This window comes from Mus pahari, chromosome 3 (genome assembly GCF_900095145.1).
Source record: "Mus pahari chromosome 3, PAHARI_EIJ_v1.1, whole genome shotgun sequence".
In the NCBI taxonomy this organism is placed as follows: Eukaryota; Metazoa; Chordata; class Mammalia; order Rodentia; family Muridae; genus Mus; species Mus pahari.
Window position 1 is genome coordinate 59,192,316 of NC_034592.1, and position 17,019 is coordinate 59,209,334.

The 17,019-nt window shown below is 36.9% G+C and overlaps 1 protein-coding gene across 1 annotated transcript in view; it reads right to left on the minus strand.

The window, feature by feature from the left end:
• The window catches only part of Ola1 (Obg like ATPase 1), a 120,296-nt gene that overhangs the window by 35,177 nt on the left and 68,100 nt on the right, over positions 1-17,019 (minus strand). Inside the window, exons 6-7 of the mRNA XM_021192062.2 lie at positions 11,746-11,826; positions 11,336-11,433 (exon numbers count right to left, since the gene is read on the minus strand). Coding sequence (XP_021047721.1) covers positions 11,336-11,433; positions 11,746-11,826 — 179 coding nt within the window. The remainder of the gene's footprint in view (positions 1-11,335; positions 11,434-11,745; positions 11,827-17,019) is intronic.

Sequence of the window (17,019 nt, forward strand, 5' to 3'; positions counted from 1 at the left end):
GCAATAATCATGCTTTGTATAATTAAAAAAACACATAATTCCTAAACCATATTTAGTTCAAAGGCTGTATTTACTCAGATATGTTTTTGCAGCTGTATTATAACAGCCTTTAAAAGCTCTTGCTGCAGACAACCACATGTTACCTCTGACTATAGAAAAGAAAACAAATGGTTGCTATCACTGTATTCTCTTGTTTGTTCTCTTTTGTCTCTGTTATAGATCTGGCCTGAATTAGCTTAAAGCTCTATGATATAAGAAATTGTTGTACAAACTGTTCTATATAACTCCTTAAAATATAATTGGGGGGAGCACCCATTTCCAAATAATAAAGTATTCTTACAGATTTCTCCTTTGCAGTCTCTATTTAAGAACTGTCTTGCAACTTAACTTAGTTATTTAATGTACTAGGTGATTTACTTAAGGTTATACAGCAATACAACATAGCTACTGACTAGAAAAAAAATATACAGGACAGAGACTCAAAACTCCACTTGGTTAGAAATGTATAAGGACAAATCTTAATCAGTGAAAATGGAGACAGAGCAAGACTTAATTTTTTTTTTGTTTGTTTTTTTAATTGTTTTTCGAGACAGTGTTTCTCTGTATAGCCCTGGCTGTCCTGGAACTCACTTTGTAGACCAGGCTGGCCTCAAACTCAGAAATCTGCCTGCCTCTGCCTCTTGAGTGCTGGGATTAAAGGCGTGCGCCACCACGCCCGGCTAGAACAAGCCTTTCTAAAGGCTGCCATTCTGTGTAAGTCCTGAACGTCTACAGGATGGTAAGATTCAGTTTAGTATTCTGTCTAAGCAAGGACTGGATTAGGAGATTTTACTATGAATTGACAAGTGCCAGGCACTAAGTAATTAGTTTATTTATGGTCATACACAGTGTGCTTTTCTCACAGAATTAGAAAAATTGCATAAAATCACACTTAAAATGAACCTATTCTATCATAGAACAACAGTTCAACTTAGTATGTTGTACATAGTATTACACTTAATTTTGACAGATCTTTAAGAAAAACACTCTGACAGGTGAAGATGCCAAGGGCTGTAAGGAAGCTAATCAAATTGTGTTGTCATTCTTTCTAAATTTCACAATTATGTGTGTTCTCTGGCAGATACGAGTTTTTGTATAATTTTCACTAGGATTTAAGCAACATAGAAAATTCTTTTCATGCTTTTTGCATTAAAATGTGCTATAATGAAAAAACATTTTATACTTTATTTCCTGAGTTCAAACTAAAAGAAATGTTCCAAATATTTAACTAGGTTTCTTATTTTACTTCTTTAAGTCTTAAGTTGTCCTCACTAACAGGCTGTATTTTGTCTTACGAGCCTGTTAAAAAGATGAAAACTCAACGAAGTACAAATGTAAATGCCCCTAAGTCAGGGACATAATAAGCTTTTAATTAATGGTAGTTATTTCTCCCAGTCTCATTCATTCATTCATTCATTCATTCATTCATTCACACACACAACACACACTATGCTCTTTCCAATATACTGCTATGTAGTAAAATAGCAATTACCCACAGCAATACACAAATCATCCACTTGTACTTAGTAAAAGAGACACACAAAGTCAGACAGACCCGAATCGCTATTTTTAAAGTAGTTTTCTAAAGCAAACCCTTACTAATGCCAAGAACGGAAAAAATGGTCTTTGCCAGGGAGTAGTTCAGCAATGGTTGGTTAATACCAAGTAATCAGCCCAGAAAACATACACAGAAGCTACACTATACAAACTGAATGGTCTGTATTATGTACTAAGGAATGTATGTGCACACACACACACGCACACACACACACACATGCACGTGTGCACACACACACAAACACACACACATGCACATGTGCGCACACACGTATGTAACAATAATCAATGGCAGATGAGAAGATGATGCTTTGGAAGCGAGCAAGAAGGAGTAATGGAAACCTCTGAAAGGAGGAAAAGGAAGGGGTAAATGATGTCATTATATTATAATCTCAAAAATAAATGAACTAAAAATAAAATAGAAAAACAAATGCTTATTGACAGTGTAATGAATATAGTGAATTAGCATGCGGTTACAAGCACGGGCGGGGGCAGTTTGATGGTAGAGTACTTGTTAGCAGCCCTGTAGCCTGGGTTTGATTAATTCCAGCACTAGAACTAAAAAACCAACCCAGTGGTTGGAAAAGGCAGTTTTTTAGTTTAGTTTTGTTTTTTTAAGATTTATTTATTTTCTTATTTTACATGTGAGTGTGCTTGCCTGTATGTCTGTGCACCATGGCCATGTCTGGTATCCACAGAGATCAGAGGAGAGAGCACTGGATCCCCTGGGCTGGAGTTGCAGATGCTTGTAAGCTGCCGTGTCAGTTAGTTGCTGGGAATTGAACCCAGGTCCTCTGCATGTGTAACAAATACTCTTAACTACTGAGTCGACATTCTAGCCTGAAAGCAAATGTCTCAAAAAGTGAGTAAATACATATTTTCCACATAGAAACAGATAAAACTATTTTAATGTTTGTCCCTGTAAAGGCTGTTAAATTGGAAAAGAGTTTCAGAGGTAAATCCATAAATATACATTTTTTTTTATGTTATTTTCAGTTGCACTTCCTAACTATGATAAGGTAAATATTTTAATCTCAAAAAATTTTTTTAAATCTAAAATTTATGTCTGTGCCCATTACTGTCACTAGTTTTTACTTCTGTTGGAAGATATGTTCATCTCAATATATAAAAACTAGCCTGTTATATTTTGGGCAAGTCTATACTGTGGCAACACCAATTATTTTAGATTTGGCAATTTTATACAATTTTTAGTTTTTGGTAGTCCACAGAGTTTTCTCTACCTGAACTTTATAGCACATGCCTAGGAATGAATGCTAAAATATACTGCTTTTGCCTCTTAGCAGTAAGGTATTGTATAATTAATAAAGGTACAAGACAAGGCAAACCCAGCAGCCACAGAAATGTATCCTAGGAGCAGCACACAGTTCTCAGGCTGGTGGGAATTTGTAATGCATACTGTATGTGCCACCTGGCTGGCAGCTATCACACATGGAACAGGCATAAATATTCAAATCAGCTGGACCTATTTTACCATACACACACAAGTATATAGGCATATTCTGTTATCTTTCCAACTGTCCTATCTATAAAATGTGGATGATATTATTATTTATATAAGCTTCACATTTTTAATCAACATCTTAGCAATTTCTGAGCTTCGAGTGCCTGTCACACAGCAGGAACTTAAACAAACGATGATCTACTGTGTGTCTTTTGGTTTGGCATAGGAAAAGCTAACCAATGAAAGTAAATGTAGGAAAAAAATAAAGAATTAAATTTTTGAATGCATATATTTAAAGTTTATTGAATTGCAGTTCTTTAAATAAGAACCCCTAAGTTGGGCTGGAGAGATGTCTCTGCAGACAAGAGCACTGACTGCTCTTCCAGAGGTCCTGAGTTCAATTCCCAGGAATTACATGGTGGCTCACAACCATCTGTAATGGGGTCTGATGCCCCCTTCTGGTGTGTCTGAAGACAGCTACAGTGTACTCACATATATTAAACAAACAACAAACAAACAAACAAAGCCCCTAAGTTCTTTTAAGTAGTTTTTTGAGGCTCTGTAAGATAATAAAATGTAGTCTCACTATGGCTGCACTGACCGCCGTCTCACACTGCCTCCTAGTTAACTTGCCCGTGCTGCCCCACACATTCTCTGTTCCTGTTCAGATCCTCAGTGCGCCCTTTCTTCCTGAGGCCTTCCTACCTACATTAGCTAAGATGGCATCACTGCCTGCTTTGCCTTTATTCAGAGTTCTAATCATTTCTTGACATTATGTCCAATGTCTTGTTGAAGTCTATTTCCATAAGACAATAGCCTTGTGGGAACAAGGGTCTTTTCTATTCATAACATACACAGCTATAAGAATCACAGAAGGCATCAATAATTGCTTAGAAAAGGAGCTGGAGCTACAATTGGGTCTAAGCCTTCCCCGTTAGGGTCTCATCTCTGACCTTCTGGAAGAACACCAAGCACTCTTAACCCTGAGTCATCTTTCCCCTTCACTAAATATTCTTAATGACACTTTTTAAAATTAATGTTCTCATTGCTATATCAAAGTATTTTTTAAAAGACAGAATGGATACCTATACAAAGTCCCAACCTTATAAAACTTTGAGGGTGAACTTTTTAAGTTACCCTTACTTTTTAAGGGTGAAGTTTTTAAGTCAATTATCTCAGAATATATTTTTGAGCAGAAAAACTGGCAATAAAAATGGACACAGACACCAAAGCACTTAAACTGAACTGACTGCTACAATGTAAATTTTTTTTAAAAAAGCTTTTATGGTGCATATCACAGAATTAATGTTTCTGATAGAAAGATGCTTTCCTGGAAACTTAAAAATAAGAGAACACAATAGGTAGTATTACTAGTCTTGACTATAGATATGCCAATTCTACATGTGTATTTTATTTTTATATACACACGTTTCTCCAATTATAGCCAAATCAACCACTGCCCACCTTGAGGGAAGATGGTAGGACTCAGGAGAACAGGAGTAGAGGAAAGTCAGGGCTTCTCTCCAGCCTTGCTAGAAAAGGTACCCCTAAGCTGGGTGCTCAGCCTTCAAAACACTCCATGAAATGCCAGCCAGGGAAATTTCTACAAACACTATTTTGTTTTTGTAAATTTACAGTATTTCATTTAAAAATCATAAAATTTTGAGGCTATATAGCTTAGTAATAGAGCACATGCTTTGCATATGTTAAGCAAAAGTGAAAAAAAAAAACAGAATATTCTAGTATGGGAAGGCGTGACCCTTCAGGGAATCCCCTCCATGCAGCATCCAGGGATGGCATCCTTCATCCTTAGCCTTCACTGCAAACATAATCACACATATGCAGAGAAATGGAGAGACGTTTTAAAAGGGCTTTTAATAGAACAAATTCCCAATTTATTTTTAAAACAATTTTAATGCAATGACAATTTTTAAAATTATACTAATGGAAGCTAAGCAGCAACAATAAAGTCATCTACACTACAAACAGTAAAGCTGTAGGGCCAGAGATGACTGATACTTGGGAGTCTCACTGAGCCTGCTTCTTTACTCATGCAACAGAAGAAAAACTAAGGACCATGTCTAGTATCTAGAAGAAAATTCAGGACAAACATGTCCCCTTTCCTGCTACCAGATTACTTCTGAGCTATGATAATAAAGTCTGGGGAATTCTGTTTATATGGTATACATTTTATATAAACAATAGAATGAACTGCTCTCTACCAGATGGCTTATGTAATTTGCCTAAGTAAAAGCCAAACCAAACAAAACAACAAAATACTGAGTAGCAGAGTCCACAATATTAGGACTTCAAATTGTAATTTCTTTTTGTTTTTCTTCTTGGAGACAGTCTTCCCATGTTTCTCTGGCTGGCTTTCACAGAGATCTGCCTCTGCCTCTGTTTCTCTAGTTCTGGGATAAAGGTGTCTGCCACACTTGGCAAAGCAATGCTTTTCTTAATAAATCAAACTTCTTGTAAAAGCTATTGCCTCATTCAGAACTAAAGCATATTCTCAGACTTTCTTAGAGTCCATTTTTCTTGCTAGGTATGTTACTAATGGTAGATCGCCATTTTGGCGATCAAAAAGTCTAGTGAAGTACGACTCTAAATGTGAGCTCTATACCTAGAGAGTATGAGCACGGGGGCAAAGGTCAGAGAAAGTAATTCTTTCTCTTTTCCTGCACAGACAGGGCAAAATGGACAAAATACTGAAATAGTCCAAAGTAGCTTTCTCCTTTGTGTTGCCTCAGGCAAACGTGTATACTGTCTAAGATGCCATGCTAGTCATACAAGGCTGTGTCAATTCTAACACTCTTAAATTTTCTGAACTTCAAAGTTCCCCTCCACTTCTACCAACCACTAGTCAGATTCCATTTTTTATTATTGTTACTATTTTTTAATGTACATGGGGCTTTGGCTATATGCATGTCTGTGTACTGTGTGCATGCCTGATGCAACAGAGGCCAGAAGAGTGTTGGATTCCCTGGGACTGGACTTACAGATAGTTTTGAGCCACCACCACGTGGGTGCTGGGAACAGAATCCAGGGCCTCTGGAAAAGCAGCCAGTGTTCTTCACCTCTGAATCATCTCTGCTGTCCCTGGAATTCCCATTCTTGATTATAGCTTAACTTAAGTCATTGTTTTGGAAACAAAATCATATCTGAAGCCATTAATCTCTAATACATGGGTTTTTAAGGAATTTACCTTGAATTATTCTCTAGTGAGTAGGGACAGGCATCATGGGGTTCTTCATGAACCAGTGGTAATTTGAAGAGCACTGCAGAATTATAAACAAAGTTCTTTCATTTTTTAGATCACATGTGTATGTCTGTATATGACAGTGGTTCTCATCCTGTGGGTCACAACCCCTTGGGGGTCAAATGACCCTTTCACAGGAGTCACCTAAGACCATCAGAATACACAGATATTTACATTATGATTCATAAAAGTAGCAAAATTTCAGTTATGAAGTAGCAATGAAAATAATTTTATGGTTGTGCCTCACCACAACACGAGGGACTATATTAAAGGGTCACAGTATTAGGAAGGTTGAGAACCACTAGTATATGAGGAAATGCATAAATAAATCATTTGAGAGAATTCTATAAAATACTTGCTGTCTTTAAATAGGGCTTAAACTGTTTATTCTCTTGAAGCTAGAAAAAATTATTTAGTGCTTGTTGTTTATTAGAGAAAAAACTTAATCCTAAACATTTGATGAATTATATAACTCAGGAATCACTCTTAGGAGATGATGCTCATGGAAATGACAACGGATGCTCCTAACATAGCATTTTTTTATTTACCCTACAAATAGAAATAATGAGCCATAAATCACATTGAACAAAACACGCAAACAGGCTTTCAAATATGCATTTATTGTGGGGCAATAGTCTTTTCCTTACAAAGAAAGATACACTTCTATAATCATCGTCCTCATGATTGCTGAAGGAGTAGCCAAAAACTAATGAATGAAAACCAAACGGAAGTCTGGCTCACTCATACATAATCCCTGGGCTGGAAAGGCTGAGGCAAGAGAATTGCTTCAAGTTCAAGGCCAATCTTGGTTTCATCAAAAAACAACAACCACAAACAAAACAAACCCAGAAATTCACAAATATTACATGAAAACACACACATACATGTGAAATATGATTCAGAGGCTGGTAAGGTGGCTCACTGGGTGAAGACATTTGCCACCAGCCTTGATATCCTGAATTACATCCCAGGATTCATATGGTGGAAGGCGAGAATTTACGCTGTTCCCTGATAACCACAAACACGCTCTGGCATGTACCATGTACATATATAGGCAAATAATCAATTACATTTATATTAAAAATAATCTGGTAAAGTAGGAAAAGAATAAATCTATTTCATGATTTTCCCCTATACCAGTTACACAATATTTATCATTCTGAATTTATTTGTGGTTTTGAAACAAACATCAAAAACTAACAAAAGCAGAAAGTTGGGCAGAAAAAAAATCTGAATCAATGACTGATGTGGTGGAGCACACCTTTAATCCTAGTGCTAGGGAGGCAGAGGCAGGCGGATCTCTAAGTTTGAGGTCAGCTTGTCTACAAGCAAGTTCCAAGAAAGCCCGATTATACAGAGAAACAATGTCATGAAAAGCTAAAAATCAAAACATAAAATGAAGCAAAAATAAAAAACTGAATCATATACAATATGTATATGGTTTAATAATAACACTTTTGTGAAATTAAAATTTTGTGACCTTGACATAGTCTGATTGTTCTAAAGCTTGAAAAGATTCCCAAATATTTTTCTATGAATCTTGAAACAATTTCGTTATTTAAAATGATCACTTATTAACCAAGATCTGCATAAAAAGTATGCATGTTTTAAATTATATTTGTATTTCTAGATAAACATCTATATATACAAATAGACAAGACCTAATTGTCCTTATCAATAGTTTAAAGAACGGTAAGGACAGGGAAACACATGAAGGAAACATAATTGGTAGCTCTTAGGTGTAAAAATAATCTAAAATTAGTTTGTTCTACTGATTCCATAATTGGACAGCATATATTACTAACAGAGCAGCAAAGGTACAAAGATTGAAATTTAAACCTCCAATTAAGCAGTGGTTTGACAGTTTGAATGTCCCATACCTGCTTGACACCATGACTCACTAAGCAATCTAGAATGAAAATTAACACTGGGAATAATCTTGCTTGTAAAAACTGATTATGTTTAGAAAATGAAGTATTCAAAAATCACTAGCAACCACCAAAATCATCAAAAATTCCCACTTAGTTTTATTCATTCATTTGTAATAATAACAATGTTTTCTCTAGAGTCTTTTCCAGTATCTTGATTACTGTCATCTGATCATAATGCAACTCCTGCCAACCTAGCTGCCACACCAGCTTCTCTTCAGGACTTAGGTTTTACTCACTCATCAATGAACTAATGAATTCAGCACTGTTAACACAGTGGAGGATCAGACTCAGTCTAGCTTTTGCCTTTCAAAAGGTCAGTTCATATATAGCAGCCTTATCTACCAAAACGCTTCTTTTTAAAACAAAACTTAGAATTAAAAAATAACACACTACCATTTAAAGTGGATTTTAGCCAGTAACCAAAAATGTTTATCGCTCTAGAAATGTGAACTGAAATACAGTCTTCCTCTTGGGGTCAAAGTCACAGACCTTTCTTGAACTTTTCTAACCACCAAAATTAGTTTTCTACATTTAAAACACAGGAGTGTGTGTGTGTGTGTGTGTGTGTGTGTGTGTGTGTGTATTACTTCTTTTCCTTTTGGTGCTAGAGAGAACCCAGGACCTTGTACAAGTTAGGCAAGTGCTTTACTCCCTAGCACTTTTATTACTGCTCTTGTGATCTTGTGAGTACATTTATTACTGCTTCCCACATCAGTCCTATTTGCTACAGTAATATTACATATTAACCTTAAAACAAGTTTTGTTTTTTTTTTCCTTTTTGCAGGGCATGTAAAGGAGCAACTGATGCAAATGGGGCTTAGATACAAACATTACCAAAAAACAAGACGCTAACAGAAGCAAGTGGATTTAGGAATTAAAATGAATTTTAACTATTTACATTTGCTTGCAGTATTATGCACGATGAAAACCTAGTGTGTTTATCTTTCATAATAAAAACTCCTTCTGTGCTTTAATATGAAGGCTATGTTACATAAACAGAGGATTTAAAGCTGCAGCAGAGTGGCTGAATGGAAGGAGAGCAGCAATCTTTCTGGCTCCAGTAGATGCCATTCCCTATCACACAGTGTTTCCCACTCATAAATACATGACAAATACTTCCTCAATCATGTTTTACGAGCAGGGATGCACAGGGGGTAGTCAATGGCTAGCTTGAGGGAAAATAGGAACAGCAGGCGGCAGAAACTGTACAGAAAATGGCTATGTGGTAAATTCTCTTCTGGAACATCACTCAGTTACCCAGTCTTTGATCTTTCAGCTACAATTACACTAACTTCCACAAGATCTGGACACCTCCCCCCAACACACATATCCCAACGTCAGACCAGATCATTAGCTATACATAAAACCTAGAAAAATTTGGTTTTATAAATAGAACCATTCATAGATCTACGTTGTTACAAATTAAAATTTGTTCTTTAGACAAGAGCAGTTTCAATGGCTATAACCATCTCATCATCACAACTGGTCTCACAAGAAACATGGGGTGTCTGGCGACAGCTAAATCACAGACTGGCGTCTCCTAAGCAGTCTGTCTACCATTAGGGTCTGGGAAATGGTATTTACTATACAATTAGAGCCAGGGAGTTCTACCTGTAATCATCGAAATACAGGTGTGAGAAGCCCCTTTGGGCAAGGAAACTGACTCATCCCTTTTCATGTAAACTTTGATGTCTGTATTGTTCTACCCAGCCTCAGGAGAAGTTACCATTCATACTTCCATGACAAGATTTATTAACTTAAGTCAAATAATAAATTTAAAAATTCTTTCTTAAAGCAAACAATTTTTTGACACATAAATCATCAAATTTACTAGAGTTTGAAACAAGATGGAACTGATTATATTTTAAAGTTAGTTACTTTTTAGAAGACAATGACCAGCCTGAACAACATTTTTATGCTAAATTATTCTTTCTAGAACATTGCCAATAAAGAGGTTAAACTCAGCTTCCTATCAGGGACACAAAATGTCTTACAGTAATATCAACAGGGCATTTTTAGTTGCAGTAATTTCACAGAATTTATTCTAATGATTTATTGGAGTTAACCATCTGACATTAATTATTGTTTTGGCTTCCAGTCTATGAATGTTTATTTTTCAGTTTAAAGCCTTCTCACTCTTTGATATCATATGGAAATGAGAATTTTTAATGGAAAATTGAAACCATGTGCATCTAAGTACTTAATGAAGTACAGGGAGAAACCAACAATATATTTTAGGAGAATTCAGATCTTTTTCTTTGTATAGTTTTGATTTGTTTCTATGACTTAATAGTATAAAATGCTGAGGGTCTAGTGAGGCAAGTCAAAGTGAGCACTATGCCAAATGCCTCCATGTCCATACCAGCACAAGAGCTGTCTCTGAATTGTAAGCAAGGGTGACAAATCTTGCACATTTTAGTTACATATTAGAATGGCAACACACAAATGCAGCTTTTACCTTGATACACTTTGGAAGTTTCAAGCCAGTATCTCAACCTTTTCTACATCATCTAGGTTTTGCTTCTCTCTCTCTCTCTCTCTCTCTCTCTCTCTCTCTCTCTCCCTCCCTCCCTCCCTCCCTCCCTNCCCCCCCTCCTCCTCCTCCTCCTCCTTCTCCTTCTTTCTCTCCCTCTCCCTCTCCCTCTCTAACTACTCAATTTGGGTTTTAAAATGTTATGTTCAGCTGCCATCCCTAGTAGCAGTCTTAAGGTCACCTGCAGTATTAATGAGGCTACCAGATCTTAGTTTCAAACACTTTATTGCTCCAAATACATTTACTCTCATTTTGTAACAAAACTAAGCAAAATATTTTAAAAAGTTAAATTTGATAAGCAAATACGTATGATTCAAAATTTCCTAATTTAATTCAGTTTGTAATGTTCTCTTAGAGTAAATCATTTAGGAGACTTACCTTTTAAATGTAACACAAGACAAAATTTTCTAATTTTAACATTTTATGAGGAAAAGATATTAAAACCAAACACATTATTCACACATACATACGTACCTATATGCTTATGTTAGTGATACATATGTGGGTATATCCAGAGATATGTATGTGGGTGTATCCAGGGAAGAAACACTTACCATTTGTTTTTCTTTCTTATATAGTCTTTTTCAGAAAGATTCACCAAGTAGACCATTGGTTTTGAAGTCAAAAATAAGTGTTTATTCAACACTTCAATCTAGAGTAGGAGACAGAGAAAGAACCCTTTTTAAAAGCTTAGTAAATACGGAGAAAAACATTGAATAATTTGAACATGAAAACTCTTTAAGTAAACATTTTCATTTTTATAATATTTTTGTTTATAAAGGGTTAGATGTTATGAAATATTTAAAGTGGGAGATTGGAAAAGGGAAAAATAAGCTTAGGAATTTACACCAGCTGACAGAAATGAAAGTAACTGTATATTACTAAGTATAAGGTACTAAGTAGCCCACTTTGCTCTCTAAGCACTCAGAGCACAGGCAGCAACAGACTTAGTATTTACACGTACCTCTTTGTCATTCCAGTCATGATAGAAGCGAACAGGTTTCTTTTGATCTATAACCCAAGACTTGACTTTGCACATTATGTCCTGCACACAATCAAGGAAAAAGTAAATACAAAATGAGCAGTAAGTGCTGGACACTAAGCGCTAAAAGTTTCAAGGGCTCAAAATAAAGGTAACTCTTGTAATGAACAGAAATACTATTTTTGTATCTCAAATGAAAACTGATGAAATGCTGATGAAACATTAAATTTTGAGTGTATAAAGTCAGCAAAATTACTTAACATAACAATATGAAAAACTGCAAGACAACTCAATCACATCAAAGATAGAATTTCAGAGTCAACGTTATCTAGTGATGTTACATGCTATTATGAAATGGGAGAGTATCCTGAAGTACAGATTTTCCTTAAAAATATAAACAAAATAACTAATTGAACCTATGACTGATTATTTACTACAAAATATTAAATGAACTGACCCAAACCTTTTTTTCTTCTGAATTAATTTTTTTGCCAACCCCTTCTCCCTGTCACTTCTCCACTGCTCCCCCACCCCAACCTGCCAAAGCCTCCATTACACAATGGCAAGAGCCCTGCACTGGTGACCTCCAACCAGCTGCATTCACTTTCAGAACATCTCTCTCTGCTGGAAATCTAAAGGCCTTTTAGTTAGCAAGCTAGTGTGCATTCAGAAGGAGGAACTGCGGGAAGAGGCCGGCAGGCTTTGTTTCTCTGGCCTTTCTTCACAGAAAGATTAATCATCTGTGAAATGGAAACGCCAAACAGCAAGTGACACAAACTGAACCCTTCAAGCCTTTCCTCATCAGTTCTGTGGGTCTGAATCTAAGAGCTGCGTGTGGCAAGGGGCTCCTTACAGGCAGGTGTTAATAAAAGGCTCTCAGGGCTGAAAGGTCAAACTGAGCTCTTCCAGAAGAGGCATATTTGAGAATCATCTGGGCCTTCTGTTTTGAGGAAAGTTTTTTTGTTTTGTTTTTGTAAAGATAATTTATGGACCTGTTTTAAATATTCATTTCTTAAAATTTGTTGCAACACAATTATTAGTAATAGACTTCCTGAGAGTATTTTTATATTACTATGACCAGTTATTCTGTTGTAAACGTCCATTTGTATAAATTATCTCTATATTTAGTATACCTTCTTTGCAAATCTTACTGTTACCAACAAGAAAAATAAAGAAAAGGCCCTATATCCTTAGATCCTGATTTGAAGTCCCCCAGGGAAAGGACTTCCCATGGATTTTAACAAGGAAGGGGCAAGACGAAAACTTTTAATGAAATTGAACATGTTCTGCTTAAGAATAATCACTTTTACTCTTCTATAACTGAATTTCAGTCGTAAATGTTTAAAAGTGGCTAATGTAACACCATTTCCTACAAGGAGAAGATCAAAGTGCTATATTACTAATGCATTATGATTAAAAAAGCCCTGTGCAGCCTTGCTATTAACTGTTCTTTAAACCCTAAAAGGCTTCCCATAGATCTCACTTGGCACTGCATATACAACCTTTGACAAGTAATGTAGACCATTTTTATTCATTGCCTAAAATTGTAGGCAATTATGTGCGTCACACTGGCCACCTGCAAATCCTGAATGCCTGCTGCAGTTGTCAGTGCAAAAAACTAATGTCGGAGGGGATTAATCTAGGGGGAGAGAGCCCTCTTTAATGGCTCCAGCAGGTGAAATGGCCCAGCTGGTTACTATGATGAGTGGCCAGAACGGCTTATGTAGAGACATGCAACAAGATTACACAAAAGAAGGAGACAGAGGTACCATCTCATACTTCCTCCCATGCATCCTTTTCAATTAAAAAAAGAAAACAGACAAAAGAAAGCCAATTCAAAATGAGAAAGGGAATTAAATTTTAATCATATAAAAAGTATAAAATACTTTTGTGACAATAAACATTTTCACAAAGCCACAGGGCCTCAATGAGTGCTGATCACTAGTGAAGGAATTTCAGGGTTTCTCTTCATTTAAAAGTAGCTTGATTCTTGCTTCAGACACAGAGGCTGTATCACAGAGGCATTTTGGCATCCGTTTTTGGTTTTTTTCTTTCATACTATAAACTGGGAACACTGCAGTTTACCTAAAGAGAACCAAATCATATGCGAAGGCCACCAACAGTATTTTCCTTAGAAGCTACCGTTATGAGTTAGATTACTGAAAGATGCCAGTTTTATCTAAGACAAACCACAAGTAGGTTGCAGTCAGATAAGATTATCTCATGTAAGTAATCAGTAGATGCTATATTTTCTGTATGTTCTTTTCTTATATAAAAGAAAAATTAATTTTAGTAAAATATTAAAATCCTATAGCTGATCTGAAACCATCTAATTGGAGCCAAAGGGGGTTATCTAGATAAAATAAATAATAGGCTAAGTAGATGTTTCCCTTATGGTTGCATATATAAGCATACATATTAATAGATATAATATATTAATAATACATATAAACACACGCAGTAAAATTTCCACTTAAATACATTTAGTTAGTTGAAAAATATATACTTTATCCACTTTCGGCACAAATGAGTAAAAACATTACTAATCCCTTCATGTTAATCTTTAATGGATTTTAGCCATTTTGAGATTTTATATTTCTTTCTTAAGATTTCTATTCATGCATGTCAGTTATGTCTGCCATATGTGTATAGCTGCCTACAGAGGCCAGAAGAGGGCATCGGATCTCCTGGATCCAGCAGTTGTGAGCCTCCTGATGTTTGTGCTGGGACTGAACTCTGGGAGAGCAGCAAATACTCTTAACCACTGAACCATCTTTCTAGCCCCTGAGATTTCACAGTTCTTATTTATATAAGTACTTTGCCTGAATGTATGTCTGTGTGATGTGTGTGTGTGTGTGGTGCCCATGGAGGTCAGAAGAGGACATCAGATCCTTTGGAACTAGAGTTACAGATGGTTATGAGTGCTCTTCACCACTCAGCCATCTCTCCCACTCAAGATCTCATACACTGTAAAGAAATGCAGATTTTGGAACATGAACCTGGACTGCTTATGTGACCACCTAACATTACTAACTCAGACCCCCAAGATCTCTCAGACACTAGGCCACCAACCCGGCAGCATATACAAGCTGGTCTGAGGCTCCTGCCACATATACAGCAGAGGACTGCCTGGTCTGGCCTCAGTAGAAGATGCACCTAACCCTTGAGAGACTTGAGGCCCCAGAGAGTTGGGAGGCCTGGTGGGGGTGGGGGGGACATCCTCTTGGAGATGGGGGCTGGGGGAGAGGAGGAGTGGGATGAGGAACTGTGGGAGGGGGGATGAAGAGGGGAGCAACACCTGGACTGTAAAAACATAAAAGTAATAAAAATATGAAAAATATATTCTGTGTATTATAAAGGATAAACCTGTCTGAATTTTGTATTAGTTTGTAGTTTTATGGGCATACTAATAGTAGATCTAACAATCTAATGCTTAAGTATGGAAACAAATCCTAGGTGTAGTGTTTATGATGGAAAGAAAAGGATTAAGGATTACCAGGAGAAGCGGGGATGGAGCGCAGAGGCAACGACTGGTTAGTGTACACAGTACCCTGGGTTTGAACTGCCACATTCACTAGGAAATAATGGAGGAGGTTGGGTTGAGACAGTGCTCTTGCACTTGGATTTGGATACACTACCGTGATATGTTTGAAAATCCAAGGGGAATCAGCCAGGAATTAAATATACTCATTTGGAGCTCAAAGGCTAGATCAAGGCTAGGGATACAAACCTAGAATTTACCTATATTTAAACAATTAATTCTAGCCATGGATAGGGATTCTACCACATAGAGAAAGACTTTATAATAAGAGAAGAGCTGTTATGATTTAAATGTGAAACATCTCCCACAGGTTCTTGTCTTTAAACACCTGGTTCCTAGCCCACTGGGTGTTGCTATCTGAGAGACTGCGAACTATCAGAAGGTGGAGCCTACCCGGGGGAAGTGGGTCATCAGGAGAAGGTCTTACAGTTTTATAGCCCAGATGTGCTTCCTGTCCTGTTTCCTTCCTGCTGCGCAAAGCTATAAGTAAGTAGCCTCCACTCCTGTCAGTGTGGCCTGGAGTGGTCCTGCTGCCACACTGCTCCCATTACCACAGAACTAAAATAAATTCTTTTTTTTTTTTTTTGGTTTTTTGAGACAGGGTTTCTCTGTATAGCCCTGGCTGTCCTGGAACTCACTTTGTAAACCAAGCTGGCCTCGAACTCATTAAAGTTGTTTCTTCTCAGGGTTTTGGCTAAACCTGTAAGAAAAGTAATCAGTACAAAAAAATTGCCTCATCATGTGATCCATAAGAATTTGGAACCAGTTTACAGAAGAAATGAGGAAGAGTTCAGAGCTGCAGGCTAAAGCAGGGTTCCTAAGACTTTTCCCATTAATAACCTTGTTATACCTGAGCAAATTTTAATGGCCCTGTGTATAGAGGTATACGAAATATGCAAATGAACCAGGTATTTACTGATACTATATTATACAAATTTTATTTTAAGACCATTTTTGAATGCATATATTACCATTTATTAGAAACTAGAGCAACTTGCATACTATGAGATGAGGGTTTACATAAAGAATTAAGCACTGGCTGAAACTTTGATACTGCCAAGTGTAGAGCACCTCAGTGTTTCAGAGTTGACTGCCAATGTTGAGAAGACCCTTCACAAAAATACAAGGACAAGATGGCAGAAGTCACTTTAGGGCCATCTCAAAAACTGTTAAAAATTCTGTCTTAATTCCAAGCCCAAGTTCTTCATTTGATTAAAAAACAAAAACAAACAAACAAAAAACTTCCAGCTAGCAAGCTGAACAATTTAAGATCAAAGAGGTGATTGCTGTCAGAAACACCTTGTATTCATTACATGTTTAATCATGAATAAATTTTTGGCTGCACACACTTAGAAACCTTTTTAATGTTGCCACATTTTTCACAATTCTCTATGTTCAGTTATGAGGATTGTGATTCACAGATTAGTCAGGCATGGTGTGTGCCTTTATTCCCTGCACGAGGGAGGCAGAGGCTGATGGACCTTCGTGAGTTCGAGAGCAGCCCAGTCTACAGAGCAGTTACAGAACAGCAAAGGCAAATAGAATCCCTATCTCAAAACCACCAGAGCCATCACCATCGTCTTCCTCACAGTCACTCATCATCTGTGAGGTACATAACCCTAGCAGAGGCAGGCAGATTTCTGAGTTCGAGGCCAGCCTGGTCTACAAAGTGAGTTCCAGGACAGCCAGGGCTATACAGAGAAACCCTGTCTCGA